Raw genomic sequence first — 14,577 nt, forward strand, 5'->3', positions numbered from 1 at the left:
TGAGCTGTTCTCATTGCTCCAATCTGCCTAAAGCTTCCTCTTTCTGCGTCGTCTCCCGGACGATGCCACACTTTACATCACCGGGACCCACATTCTGGAAATCTGCCTTTAAAAAAAAAATAGTCATCCCTAACTTTGTTAAGTCCAGAGATGCCTAGAATGGCAGACTTAAAAAGTCAGAAACCTAGGAGAAAGTCCTGGCCCACAGTTGTTACCGCTGTGGTTAACTGCCCTTAAGAAAAACTTCGCTCCCGTGCATCATCCCTCCCCTGCTGGATGCGGTCTTACGGGCACTAACAACACAATTATCAAGTGCATTCGTACACTTTAGAAGGGATTTGCATTCCTGATCTGTGCAGCCAAAATAAGAAAACCGAAGTCCAACCTCAATCAAACGCAGCCTTGTTTCTCCCAGCGATTGAAACCCAGCCCTGGCTGTTGGACACCGCACCAGTGAAATAGATGAGGTCTCTCTTCCCCTGCGCCTGGGCACAGGTGTGTGCGGGTGCTCTTGCCCCTTGCCTTCCGCTTCTAAAATTACTCCTGAGCTCAAGAAAGGGAACTGACTGTGGCAAGAGCTTCATTTTCAAATGCTTTAGAGTTAAGGAGGTTTGTGTCGAAATCCCTTTAATTTATCAAAGAGTTGTCATTCCCTCCTGGTAAGAGCCATCCACCTGCTTTAAGGCGGGGGGGGGGGGGGGGGNGCGGGGGGGGGGGGTGGAGGTGGGCACCCTCGGGCTCCATTACTAGGAAGTCATTAGTTAGCCCTTTAAAAACGAAATTTCAGGAAGGGAACTAGAAGCCACCAATTGCCTCCTGTTCTGTTCCTGATATTTCAATATAAACAAGCTGTATTAACTCCAAATAGAATTTATCTTGCACACTGATGGAATGTGTCCTTTATGCTTTCTCCCCTGTAAGGCCTCATATTCACCACTCAAAATTTAGCAGGCTTCCTTTGATAAATTACTCAAAGTAATCCCTGAAACAGCTAGACTGCCTGGGTGATGTGGTTTTAGAAGTCTTCAAATCGTGCCTGTCTATAAAATATTCACTTGCGGACTACAAAGGGGGGATCATTTTTAATGACAAGATTCAGAACTGGAAGTAAAGGGGGAAGAGATTAATATCCATGAATTCAAATAATTTCATTTCAAATACTGAACTTAGAACATTACATCTCACTGGTTTACACAGTAGTGAAGATAAAATAGAATCCTCTGTATGTGAGGCGTGGACAAACACAGAGTTGCCAAGCATATGAAGAATGGAAGTTTCAACTTTTAGAAAACTTTTCCTTTTTCAAGACCATTTATGACATAGAGATAGAGGCACAATACATGTATAAACAGTAATTTATATAAATCTGTAGGAGATTTTTTTAAATATGAGGAGACATGTGATGCTAAATAAAGATATTAATTTCTGTTGTTTTTTTAAGAAGTTAAATGTTTATGTCTCTCATAAGAACCAGCACCTTGAAAATGCATTTTCCATGCTCCTAATAAATGCATCCCAAGACTGCAGTTCTTGAAGCTTTCAGGAGGTTTTCATTAAAGCAGCCAGCTGCCTCTTTGTGTGGATTGGCTGTTTAGAGCTGCAGCTCTAAAGTGGGAACCTCAGTTTTGACATTCTGTAGGCCCTTAGCAAAGAAGTTCCATTCGAATGTGGGGGAGCTAGCGACCAAATAAAACATCATCTGGGGGCTAGCAAGACAGCAGAAAGGGCAGGAATGAATGACTGGGTCAAGGGAGGAGGAAGGGGGGAAGGGAAGAGGTAGAGAAGTAGGAAGGGGGGAGGAGGAGGAGTGGGAAAAGAAGGGATTAAAACAATCCTCCTGCAAGGTGGATACACTAAAAAGGAAACACCAGTAGACAATTTTACCGAAGTTTAAGCCAGTTGCCACCTCCTAAGAAATTTCCCTTTGTTTCCTGATTTCTATTATCATGGGACTACATAAATAAGAAATACATTAAGACCTATCAAATGAATACCATCTCATCTCTATTTTAATAACTGTGTCCTTTCAGCACAACATATAGGGAATGATTATGGTGGTTTTTCTGCCATGTCCTGGTACATAGAAATAAATCAATGATATTTAACATATAGTGTGAGTATGTTTAGTAGATGAATGAGTTAATAAATTATGTTCATGTTAGAGTGTGTAGATTGATACCATTACTGTTATTCAAGTGAAGACTTTGGGGGCCATGGGTTAAGGTGCCAGGCCCAGCTCACTCTTTCGAGGAGTGCGACAATGTGGAGATAAAATATAGGTCTCCTCGATTTAGTTCGGGTACGTTGAGTTGTTTCCTCCCTTTGCAATGCACCCAGACGGGAGGGAGTCCGCACCACTTCTTCAAACGAGTCCAGGTCGGGATGCCGAAAGAGCACAGCCCTTCCTGGGACCTAGGGGAAGGGCAAGGGCTAACGCCATTGCCAGCATCTCTTCTTAGGGTGCCTCAAGCCAGTTCTCGCGGAAAGGGCCCAGGGGACCCTGGAGCCGCCCCCAGGCAGCGAGGTCCGCAGGAAGAGCTTGCTCAGCCATTGTCCTAGCGAGTGATCTCAGAGAGCCGTACTGGAGTGAGGGAGATATCAAGACACCTTGTCAGTTCAAAGCATTTTAGGGTTGTTTGAAATCCTCTTCACGTCAACGTAAGCAGCCTCTGTATTTGAACAGCTGCTTTGAACAGTGAAAGGGAATGAGCTGAATCAAAACCTGGAGGTGTCTCCCCGAGACACCTTCAACGTGCTTTTATGCGGGCTGGAGAGAGGCAGGCCGACCTGAAGTCTCTGCCCTGGCGGGGTCAGCCGCAAAGAAAGGAGCCCACGACTGTGGGAGGAGGGAAGAGAAGACGGAGAAGCCCCCATCTGGAGCTGAACCCCCGAGAGACTGGGTTCCCAGAGCCCCAGGGAGGAGTCGCGCCGGGAGGCAGACAGGAAGCTGAGGCTACTCAGGACCCGGCGTTCGCGCCAACCGGGCCTCCGGCGGCAAGCGGGGAGGCGGGGGAAGCGCGGGGGGAGGTGGTACACAGAGCCCTAGTGCGCGCCCAGCCCTGCCCGCCCGGCGATTGGCCCGGCTCCGAGGTTGGGGGTGGGGTGCAGAGGCTGAGGCCCGGGGGTTGGGCACTGCTTTGTGTACTCCCGGGGATTTATTGGGTGTATTAATCCGGTAGAACTACCCGGGTTACCCTGTTGGGAACGTTTTGGAGCCAGCGCCTGCCAGCGAAATGAGGTGGGGGCGGGTGGGGTGGAGTAGAGACCCGGAACCTCAACGTGGGTTGATCTGAGTGGTAATCGCCAGTGAAGTCCCGTTGCAGACAGGAAGTTTTGATGTACACGTGCAGCATATTCTTGCCGGCGCCCCCCCACCCCGACCCAGATCCCTTTGCCCAGGGTTGGGGGGAGGGGACAGAAGAAGAGGAAGGTGGGGATACTTTTAAACTGGCTCGGAGCCCAGCCTCCTCGGTTCTCTCAGAGATGCGTCTGCAAACCCTTTTCTTCCCTCGACTGTATCACCCCAAGGGCTGTAAAGGGCCTTGTCCCTTGAGAAATGCGAAATCAAATCCAGAGAAAAGCAGACACCTGCCCTGGAAGGGGGAAGGCGGGGGTGAGCTGCTGAGTATCCTGACACGGCCCTTCCCGGCGGCTGCTGGATTCTTCTATTTGGGGATCTCTGAGTTCTCCGAGCCGAGGGGCGGGGGTGGGGTGGGGTGGGGCAGAGGGGAGAGGCAGGCACGGACCGGACGCGGCTGGCACTCAGCCCGTGCGCTCCCAAAGCCCCAGGAGAGCCGCGCGCCGGGCGCGGGGAACTCCGGGCCGCCGTCGCGAGGAGGCGGTCCTGCCCGCCGCCCAGCCCCTCCGCTCCCAGTCGAGGAGCCTTAGGCGCCAGCTGCCGAGTCTGCGCGCTCCGAGGCTAGGACTTTTCCATTTTTTCCTAGCCGGGCAAAGTTACGGGATTCCTAACAGCTCCCAGGCGCGGGGCCGGAGTGGCTCCGCGCTTGCGCTGGAACCGAGCGCCACTCGGTGTGTGTCCTCGCCTAGCCGCGCGGGTGCGCGCGTGGGGGGATGCAGGTCCGTCCGGTTGGCGGCCTGTGGGCTCGCCCCTCCCCTAACCATTTTTCTCTCTCCCACACACACACTCATAAACACAGGGCACGTGGAAATTCTCAGCCAAAGCGTCTTGCTCAGGCGGGTGCTCAACGTGGTGATTTATAAACAACTCAGCCACTCCCCGAAGAGCTCGTTCCTCGTTAGTCGTGATGAATTCTCTGGCCCGCTCCACTTTGCTGTCTAGATTAAGATTCTCGGAGGCCCCAAAGTGCTCTCCCCGAGCGTTGTTTTGGCTTCCTTCACAAACACAAGACCACCGGCAGCGCCAGCGCTACAACGCTCAGGGCCAAGGGTGAGAGGTGGGGACACTATTCACTTTCCCTGGGGTCTTTTTTTCTCTTCCCGGCAGCAACTTTTGATTCTCCTCGCGGTATCCTCGCCCTTCGCTTGGCCCTTCGTGGTGGTCCCGCTGCGCCAGCCTGGGTCCGCTCCTGAGTCTCTGCTACCCGGCTCGCAGGCTCCTAAACCCGCGGCAGGCACCTGCTCCAGGAGGCTAGGGAGCTGACCGCGCGACGCGCTGGCGCTCGGTAGAGCGGCGCCGCCGGCGTGCGGTCCCGCAGTCTTGCTGTGGAGTTCATGGCTGAAGGCTAAGCAGGGAGCTTCGCTAGCAAGCGCCTGAGAGCTGAGTGAGACCAGCCCCACCCGCGGCCGCCGGTAGAAGTTACTAATTAGGAAGATTCCCCTAGCCATCAGCCCATTTGCCTTCGCACACCCTTCCTCCGTTTCGAAGCAGCTAACGGAAAAGTTGCATCGAAAAACGCCAGCCGCTCAGGGAAGCGCGCCCGCAGCCCCGCGTCTCGGCTTCCCGCAGCGGCCCTCCGCGCCTCCACCGCACCCGGAGGCTGCGCACCTCTTTCCTGCACTCCTGTAGTCTGGCACAAGGCAAAGGTCCGCCCGCCCAGGCTCCTGGTTTTCTAAACCAAAAAGTGTGCGCGCGCCCCAGTGTGTGAATCTTAACAGAGACTTTCTCAGTTTTGTTTTGTTTTCAGTCCAGGCCGCTGCGCTGTCAGAGCAGGCAGTTCCGCGCCTTTACAGGAGTTTCTCACTAGTGAACGAGCTTAGGCTGAGCCAGCCTCTCATGGGGTCCTCGCTCAGGGACTGGGAGACAACTGGGCCTGGAACCTAAAGGGAAAAAAGCCAGCGCTAGCGGCGGGTTGGAGGGGAAGAAGAGGACCTTTATTTGGGGCAAAAGTGTCGGCACATCTTGGAGCACGTGGACATTGAAATTCTAGCCGTGGCGGGGGTGGGGGGAAGGAGACTTCAACAGGGGCACAAGTCTGGCTTCTGGCTCTAGGTTTAAGAAACGCTGGTGTGTGCGTGTGTGTGTCCCAAGGTGAATAAAAATGGGACTACCCCTGGCTCTGCGCGACTCAGCCTTTCTTTTTCTCTTTCCTTCACCCCCCCACCCCAGCCCTAATAGGAAGAGAAGGTAGACCGGTTTTTTTTTTTTTTTTTTTTTTTTTTTTTTTTTTTTTTTTTTTTTTTTTTTTTTTTTTTTTTTTTTTTTTTTTTTTTTTTTTTTTTTTTTTTTTTNGAGCTGGAGAGAGCAGGGAGAGGGGGGAGCGCGGAGCTAGTCAGAGAGTGAGCGAGAGCAAGAAGGAGGGAGAGGAGGAGAAAGAGAGCGAGGGCGGGCGGGAGGCGGCGGCGGCAGCAGCAGTAATAGCAGGAGCGGCAACAGAAGGCGTCGGAGCGGGCGTCGGAGCTGCCCGCTGGGGGAGAGAGAGAGGAGAGAGAAAGAGAGCGAGCGAGCAGAGGAGCCCGAGGCGAAAAAGTAACTGTCAAATGCACGGCTCCTTTAACCGGAGCGCTCAGTCCGGCTCCGAGAGTCATGGCGACCGCAGCGTCTAACCACTACAGCCTGCTCACCTCCAGCGCCTCCATCGTGCACGCCGAGCCGCCCGGCGGCATGCAGCAGGGCGCGGGGGGCTACCGCGAGGCTCAGAGCCTGGTGCAGGGCGACTACGGCGCGCTGCAGAGCAACGGGCACCCGCTCAGCCACGCTCACCAGTGGATCACCGCGCTGTCCCACGGCGCCGCCAACCACCACCCGGGGCCCGGGGCATGGCGGAGCGCCGCGGCTGCAGCGCACCTCCCGCCCTCCATGGGAGCGTCCAACGGCGGCTTACTCTACTCGCAGCCCAGCTTCACGGTGAACGGCATGCTGGGCGCCGGCGGGCAGCCGGCGGGGCTGCACCACCACGGCCTGCGGGACGCGCACGAAGAGCCGCACCACGCCGACCACCACCCTCACCCGCACTCGCACCCGCACCAGCAGCCGCCGCCGCCACCGCCCCCGCAGGGCCCGCCGGGCCACCCCGGCGCGCACCACGACCCGCACTCGGACGAGGACACGCCGACCTCGGATGACCTGGAGCAGTTCGCCAAGCAGTTCAAGCAGCGCCGAATCAAACTGGGATTTACCCAAGCGGACGTGGGGCTGGCGCTGGGCACCCTGTACGGCAACGTGTTCTCGCAGACCACCATCTGCAGGTTTGAGGCCCTGCAGCTGAGCTTCAAGAACATGTGCAAGCTGAAGCCTTTGTTGAACAAGTGGTTGGAGGAGGCGGACTCGTCCTCGGGCAGCCCCACGAGCATAGACAAGATCGCAGCGCAGGGGCGCAAGAGGAAAAAGCGGACCTCCATCGAGGTGAGCGTCAAGGGGGCTCTGGAGAGCCATTTCCTCAAATGCCCCAAGCCCTCGGCCCAGGAGATCACCTCCCTCGCGGACAGCTTACAGCTGGAGAAGGAGGTGGTGAGAGTTTGGTTTTGTAACAGGAGACAGAAAGAGAAAAGGATGACCCCTCCCGGAGGGACTCTGCCGGGCGCCGAGGATGTGTACGGGGGGAGTAGGGACACGCCACCACACCACGGGGTGCAGACGCCCGTCCAGTGAACTCGAGCGGGGGGAGGGGCAGAGCGCGGGGCTCCCCCTCCCCTACGGTCCACGGCTCTTTCCCGGCCCCCTGTTCCCTCTCTAACTTCTGATTGTTCTTTTATTTTAATTATTATTTCCCCGTCCCTTAAAAAGAAAAAAATAATAATAAGGAAAGCAACTAAGGCACTGGACTATCCTTTAAACGGTAGCAGGTGTAATGATGTGTTTTGACCTTTACAGGCTAGTACCCAGGCAATGGAGCGGAGTGTCTCATAGAGAGAGTGAGGAGAGAGTGTGTAATAGAGAGAGAGAGAAAGAGCGAGAGAGCGAGAGAGAGAGAGAGAGAGAGAAAAAGAGAGATGGCAAGCACTGAGTTAAATACCTGGCAAAACTAAATAAATTACCAAAAAGGAAAAAAAAAAAATCCACCAAACCGTGATAAACACAAAACAGCTTCCTGATGCTCGGAGTTGGCACATGCTGCTGTGTTGATTTAATGTGGATCCTCATCAGGAAAGAGGGAAAATTACACATGTTCTTTGATGTAGTCAAAATTTAACCACATAAATTTGCACTGCAAGAAAATTGAAGTTTACATGAACAAATTCATGAACGTATTTTTCTTTCTCCCACCGTTAATTTTGAAATTGCTGGGTTTTGTTTTGTTTTGTTTTATTCAGCAGAAAGAGTTGAAGCCAGCTCTTGGCTACTCTCCATTTCCAATGTTCTCGTGTTGCCCCTTGTTCTTCTTTCTGTTTGTGAACTTTGGTTACCTTCCGTCCCCCTCCCCAACCCCAACATTGGTGTAACATCTATTTGCTTCTTTTACCAAAGCAAAAACGATTGGCTTCGTACAAAATAAATCATTCTCTGCTTTCAGGAAACGTGCATGGTCTACCCACTTTATCCAAGGCAAAAATCCAGTTTGGAATACAAAAATGAGTCAAGCATTGGTTTTTGTTACCAGCCACAAAGTAAACTTCATTTTCAGGCAGTGTTTCTGGGGGAGGTTGTGGAGGGGAGAAAAAGAAAAATCGATAGTGAGTGACTGATTGCTTCATTTTATCAGGCGGGCCCATTGTGAAAGAGCTCAGAGGAAATGTGGAGGTTGAATATATTTCCAGAGTTGTCCAACAGAAAGTGGCACTTTGAAGAGAACTAGGGAAATATATATCTTCAGAAACCCCTGTATAGTTCTCTGCCTTCAGTTTTAATAACTTGATTATGAGGAATTATTTGTGCTGACAGCAGCAGTTAAACTTTGTTCCTCTAATAGCTTTTTTTTTTAACATAAAGAAAATAATCTGGGAACTTAATGGTGTATGCATAGACTGTTTCTTACCACACAAATACCCACATACAGAGAATATCTCCACTCTAGACTGGTTTTGTCTTCATTAGCTCATTTGTTTATCAAATCATATTTAAGGTCCCACACCCTCTTCTCTTATTATTTATTACAGAAAATACCAGTTTGAACTGGACAGCTTTTCCCCCCTCTTTCACTAAGGAAGCCAAATGAACTGGGAAAAAAAATGTTATTTTCTATCTTCCTTTTCTCCCTTTGTTAATAGTTTTAAGTGCGTCTTTACCTTATCTTGATGGAAAATGGTTAACTCCCATAACAAAAGACTCTACTGGGAAGTGTAGGTGAAAAACTTCTAACTGCATTGAAAATAAATACCATTAAACTGTGATCAGTTAAAATATTTAAAAATAATCAGCACAAAAGGGCGCTCAAAGGGAAAACACTTTTTAGTAATCTGAAAAGTTTGGGGCTTTTTTTTCTGGTGAAGCACTAGGCAAATTTTTATTTTAAAAAATTAAATTCTCAAGACCATAAAATGATGGTTCAGCATCAGATTAGCATTGCACTCAGTAGTTAAGGTGTTAGGAAATATGCTTTATATTGTCTTTTCAAACACCTGTGATTGTTTCATTTTCAGTGTTTTTGCAAGATAAATGATGACTTATAATGGGCATATTTATTTGCCTGTATTTCATTTCCCCCAACGAATGTCACAAGGAGATGGGCACGGAGCTCCTGCTTGGGCTGCCTCACATTGCTTGGTCCTGAGGTGTGGGGACTGGCCTTCAGTGAAGCAATCCAGAGCAGGGCAAATAGCCAATGGTAAAGGGAGGAAATGAATTTTCAGATTCTTATTACCAAGTGGGTAAGGTCAGATGCTGGAGTTCAGGGGATGTGTCTAGAGCTCCTCTGACTCTCATAGGTTTACGAAGACGAAAGTTACCACTGAACCTTACCACTATGTATATATGTTTAATATCTGTCTTTTGAAATGCAGAAATAGTTTAAATGTTTCTTTGTCTATTTTTCTTTTTTTTTTTTTAATGCTACCCAGGGAAATATTTTCATATCATTTTTTAAGTGGCCTGCCTCAATGTATATTTATTTCTTTTAAAGCAAAAAGGTTCTGGAAACTGTTTTTCTGTAGCTTTAAATGAGTAGATGAGCAAAATCTATATGGGATGTAATTTTTTTTTGTTCAGTCTCTTTAAGAATACTTTGTTTTGGTACATTTGGTTGTGCTTGTGGGGAAAATAAAAACGCAGAGATCCTTATATATTTATGTTAAAGTAATATTTTATTATCTACATAAAACAGAAATGCACAATACCTTCATAGTTTGTTCTAATTATTGAAATATCTTTATTTTATTTTTAAAGATAGTGCCAAGTTTTAAGGGGGGGAGAAAACCCTAGACCTTATACTGACTGAGTTGAGTTGTGTGTAAAATACTTCCCTTCCTTTATACTTCATAAAGTTTTGGAATAAATTTTATGCGTATACTGCCAGGTTTCATGTTTATAACTTTCAGAGCTTTTTTTTTTTTTTTAAAGAGAGACTACTGTTTTGATTCTAATTCATTTTTCTTTGTAAAAAAACTATCAGTCCCAGACCTTTCAGTCACTACACCTATAGCATTAAATTGAAATGGTCAGTGGGTTTGAGCTTCCATTTGTTTGCCATTTCATGGTCCGACAAAGAGATGTTTGTCCCCTTTAAATAAATGCAGATATCCCTACATGTTCTTTCCAGGTTACCTTTACCTTAACTGATTGTGCTTTTTTTTTGGAGAGCATCAGTGGAACTAGGTGGACTTTAATCTTTACCCACATGTCCTCACATAATTTGGGACCTAAAAAAGCAAAGCTTAGTTAAGGGTGTTATTCTTTTTAATAATTAACAAATATCTTTCAACAAAGAGTAATTCTGACAATATGCAAGATGTGTGTTTACCAAGTAAGTCCCGTGTATTATTCCTGTTAGGTTTACAGGGGGAAAAAATGGATTTTGCAATGGTTTATACAATAGTGTCTGTTTCTCTCCAGGCAAGCAAATAGGCTCTAAAACAGGGCGAGAAAAAAGAAAAGAACGTATGGAAGACACTCAAGGCTGTGACACTCATCACAGATTGTTTCAGATATTCTTAGAGGGAACATTATACTTACCAAAGTCAGTTTAAGGTTACTGCAACATCCAAGCAGTGTTGGGTTAGTTTACGAGTTTGCTGATGTATTTAAAGTCCTCCTTGGAACACTGGTTTAAGTATAAATGTCCATTTTGAAAGGCAGTTTCTGGGCTTATTACATCTGATCATCTCCTCTAACTCCTAGTCAATATTACACAGGTCCCAAACAGATTCAGCCAAATGATCTTATCAATAGTCTGAACGAGAAGTGACAGAAAGAAGAAGTGTTTTGTGACCGCAGACATGCTGATGGGTAAAATGTTTAAGCTGGGTATAGATTTGAGTTCTGGGTCAATATTCTCCTCCATTGTAGGCAGAAAACAAGCAGCATCTGCCCTCTGCAGGGCATTTTAGTGGACCTTGAGAAGGCGGTTTTTGTTCTTAGCCACAGGGGCTACTGACTGGAAACCATCACGTGTTAAACGGACACGCCATGGTTTTGACCCATGCTTGCCGTTCAGATTCTAAAGCTACTCAGACAGTTTCAATTACGGTTTGGGGAATGTATTACATGCTCAAGGGAAAAACTCCATCACTGCCACGGGGAGAAATTTGTGGGGCAGTCATCCCTAAGATGCTGGCCAGCCACAATGACAAACCCTTTCTTTCCCCCAAAGACAATAACGCAGAATACAGCCGTCCTGAAAGAGCTCCTGTGTTTCCTCAAAATATGTCACTTTTTAAAATTTATGGTATAAGATGGAGGAGAAACGATCATGTGGGAGAGTTAGGTGAAGGTCAGACAGAGGGAATGGCCACAACTAATATTACGCTTGGCACTTGTAGACATTCTCGGTTCCCATGAAGTTACCTCCTGTGTATTTGAGATGGCAGCCACAAAAGCAGTCCTCCTCACCTCCTGCTCCTACCAGTGGAAGCCACACACTGGTTGGCAAGATTTTCTGATGAAATGGCTTTAATAAAGGCACTCATCTCTCTTATCTTCTGATTTCTCCAAGAGCAACTAATAAAGAGGTGTAACGGCAACAATGGGGGGAAATGGCATGGGAGTGCTTTGGTACCTGTGTCTGTCTGTCTCTAGGCTGCCTTCTCTTGCCTTTCACTTGCCTTACTGTGGAAGCCGCTTGGGTAGTGCTGGGGTGCTGGGTGAGAGGAATTATCGTTTTGTCACTGGCTTCTGTGATTTGTCTTTGTTGATTTTTCAATCAGTTTATAGAACTGTGTTCTAGATTCTATTGAATTCCTAGACAAGTTAAAGAATGAGCTAAAGAACGGAGCTTTTAACTGAAAAAGAAAGACGGATGGTGAAGGGAGGGTCAAAGGTAAAAGTGTTTCTTTGGGTCTGCTTGTATATTTCAGTGAGGCAAAAGGGACAGTGTCTATTTAAAATGAAAAAAATGCATCTGGAGGTACTAGCAATGAATCTTGACAATAGGACTAAATGGGATGTTCAGCTAAATTTTATACCAACATTATCCCTATTCAGGAAAGTTTACTTTTTTCAGTGACGCATAATCTCTTAACAGGGGGCAGATGGTGGTAGGAGAGAACTAGGGCTCTTGGTACCTATTCTCACCACTTGATTCAGTACAGGAGATAATGCAAAAGTGGCAGGGGCTTGCCACTTAGCTGGAAAATCAAGGAATAAACTTGCCCACCTTGGTAGAACTTGGGCCAGAGTTATTTCAATGCTTCCTTATCTAGAGGCGGGTACAGGAGTGCCAGAAAATGGCTTTTTAGTTTTCTTAAAGACTTCACTTGGTTATGGAGATACACAATCAGAATATTTTCACGTTGTTCTTGTGTTTTGTGGGAAGCTAGGAAATATGTTTCCTCCTTTATTTTTTAAGAAAAAAAAGTTAATTAACTTTATCACGTAGTACTTTCCCTTTACCTTAATAACAACTCTGCTTGGCTTAGCTGTTAGAGGTTTTAGAAACAATATCATATCCCATCAAAACAACCCTGGCCTCTTATTGTTAGAATTCTGGGTGTTGATAACATGAAGATGTATTTCTTTTTTTTTTAAATGTCTGAAATGTTATTTAATACACCAGTAAAAGTGCATCTATATCTTAAAGTTTATTCCTTTCACGTCTTTCTGAGTTTTTATAGCTCTTTGTCTGGGATTTGGGGGGAGGGGGGCAAAAACTTCCATATGCGATTCGTCCGTGAAGGGCCTGGGCTCTGGAGTGGGCTGTAGCTGGCGGCAAACAGCTCTCTGCTCTCAGAATGGGGAGCTGTCATCTAGAAAAAAGAAGGAAATAAATGCCCCACAAAGACTCACTTGTCACTGATTTTAGAAAGACAGGGGAGCACTAGGACCCCATCTGAGCAATATGGAGGGGATTTTGATTGTTATAAATTGTATAGATTAACTCTCGGCGTGCAGAACGACGGCAATAGGAAATCTCGCTGTGGAGCACATTTGAACATACATCCTTTTTGATTTGGGGCATCTATTTTTCCTCCCACCAGTGTTTCCTCTGGGTTTGTTGTTTAAAGGGGGGGGGGGACGTAGCCACACACAAAAAAATATGGCCAGAGTTTGGCAGGAGAGTGGAAAGAAAGTAAAAGTTTCTTGCGGGGTTTGTAACACAAATTAGCCGTTGTAAATCACTGGGCTTTAAGGTTCAGGCAAATCCTCGTGGAAAGGGTTGGGAGTTCTTTCCCTCTTCCCGTTCAGAAATCTCATTCCGTCAGAAGAATTTTTACGTTTCACAGCACACGATTCTGGAGACAATGATTTGACATTAATAACTTTTTGTTTGTTTGCTCCCTTAACAAAATATTCCTTCAAAGTTGTTACAGCGCCTGGCCAAGGCTGGCGAGGGTGCTGCCGGGCCGGCTTCTCCCCTGCGCCCGGACGCAAAGGAGGCGCCCCAGCGCCGCCGTGAATCCCCACCTCGGGGAAGGCCAGGCCGCTGAAAGGAAGGTCCACACCGCCCAGCCTGCCGGCGGAGGGAGAAGAGGGGCGCGAGGTGCCGGGCATTCCCTGTCCTCCAACCCCGGCCCTCGCTCCGGGACACTGAACAGCCCCGCAGTGTCTGCCAGGAACCGGGGGGCTCTGCGGCTCCTGCGGCTCCGACGTCCGAATCTTTAGGGGGAGGGTCGCCAGCCCCGACGTCGCGAGCTATTCCATCACTCTCACTCTCCAGGGACACCCTGGAGGGGGGAGTCAGTCAACGATTGGTGGGTTCGCCCACCCGAGGCTGAGGATGGAGGTGGTGGCTAGGGGGAGGAGGGCAGAAGCCTTGGGTACAGCTGCCGCCCCTGGGGAAGTTGGTTACAGTCGCACGAGTTGGCGGGGCCTCTCTGGGGGCTCGTGCGGCCGGGGCAGAGAAGCGCTGGGGCGCAGAGGTGACTGAGGGTCGAGGGTCCAGGGGCGAGTGCATCTCCGAGCTTTCTGCCCGCGCGGCTTTTCCGCTCGACTCTGCCCAGTTGGGCCCGGGACATTGCTTCCTGCACGAGAGAGGCAACAGCAGATGGTGCCCCGAGAGAAGAGGGCAGAGGAGCCCGCTGCAGGAAAACTGGGGAGGAAAGGGGAAGTAGAGTAATTTGGCCTTTTCTGGTTTATTTGTTTGTTTGGGGGCGACTGGGAGGGGGGCATGGAGTGGAGCAAGGATGCCGAGAGCTGGCAAGCGAAGTTCTGAAGCACGTTCCCTCCAGCCCACACCCATCAAACTTCTGGCTGCTGCTGACCTCAGCTCCCTGCCTCCAGTGACGAAGAATCTGCCCCCCAAGTGCTGAAGCACTGAAGAAAGCGAACCTCTAAGCCCCTCGGAAACCGACCACTCCCTGCTGGGCCTCACGTCGCTCTTTTATCTACACTGGAGGAACATTAGTTCCCCAGCGAAGGGAACCAGCGAGCCCTTCTGGGCACCCCAGCCTCCCAAGTCAGAGATGCGGGCAGAAGGCGGGAGGGGCCGCGCCCCACGACCGGAGGCCTGGGGTTCTCCTCTGCAGTCTGGGGTTTCACGGCGCGGGTGGACTCCCCCCCCCCCCACTTTAGCCCTCCAAGGCGCCTGGGAGAGTCGCCTAGTGGGAGGAAATCACTCAATTCTTAAAACCCTCTTAGTCGGGCGCTGGGAGTTCTAACACGGCCTTTTGCCTCTGGAGGAGGCGAGGCCT

At 49.0% G+C, this 14,577-nt stretch overlaps 1 protein-coding gene across 1 annotated transcript; it reads left to right on the forward strand.

The window, feature by feature from the left end:
- Positions 1-5,667: 5,667 nt before the first annotated feature.
- On the forward strand, positions 5,668-9,629 carry POU3F2 (POU class 3 homeobox 2). The gene has a single exon (XM_034670870.1). The coding sequence runs from the start codon at positions 5,945-5,947 to the stop codon at positions 7,007-7,009; it is 1,065 nt and encodes a 354-aa protein (XP_034526761.1). The 5' UTR covers positions 5,668-5,944; the 3' UTR covers positions 7,010-9,629.
- Positions 9,630-14,577: the final 4,948 nt, after the last annotated feature.

Source organism: Ailuropoda melanoleuca, chromosome 10 (assembly GCF_002007445.2).
Source record: "Ailuropoda melanoleuca isolate Jingjing chromosome 10, ASM200744v2, whole genome shotgun sequence".
In the NCBI taxonomy this organism is placed as follows: Eukaryota; Metazoa; Chordata; class Mammalia; order Carnivora; family Ursidae; genus Ailuropoda; species Ailuropoda melanoleuca.

What these genes read in the sequence shown, in the direction of transcription:
- POU3F2 (XM_034670870.1), top strand. Translation starts at nt 5,945, where the DNA reads ATGGCGACCGCAGCGTCTAACCACTACAGCCTGCTCACCTCCAGCGCC.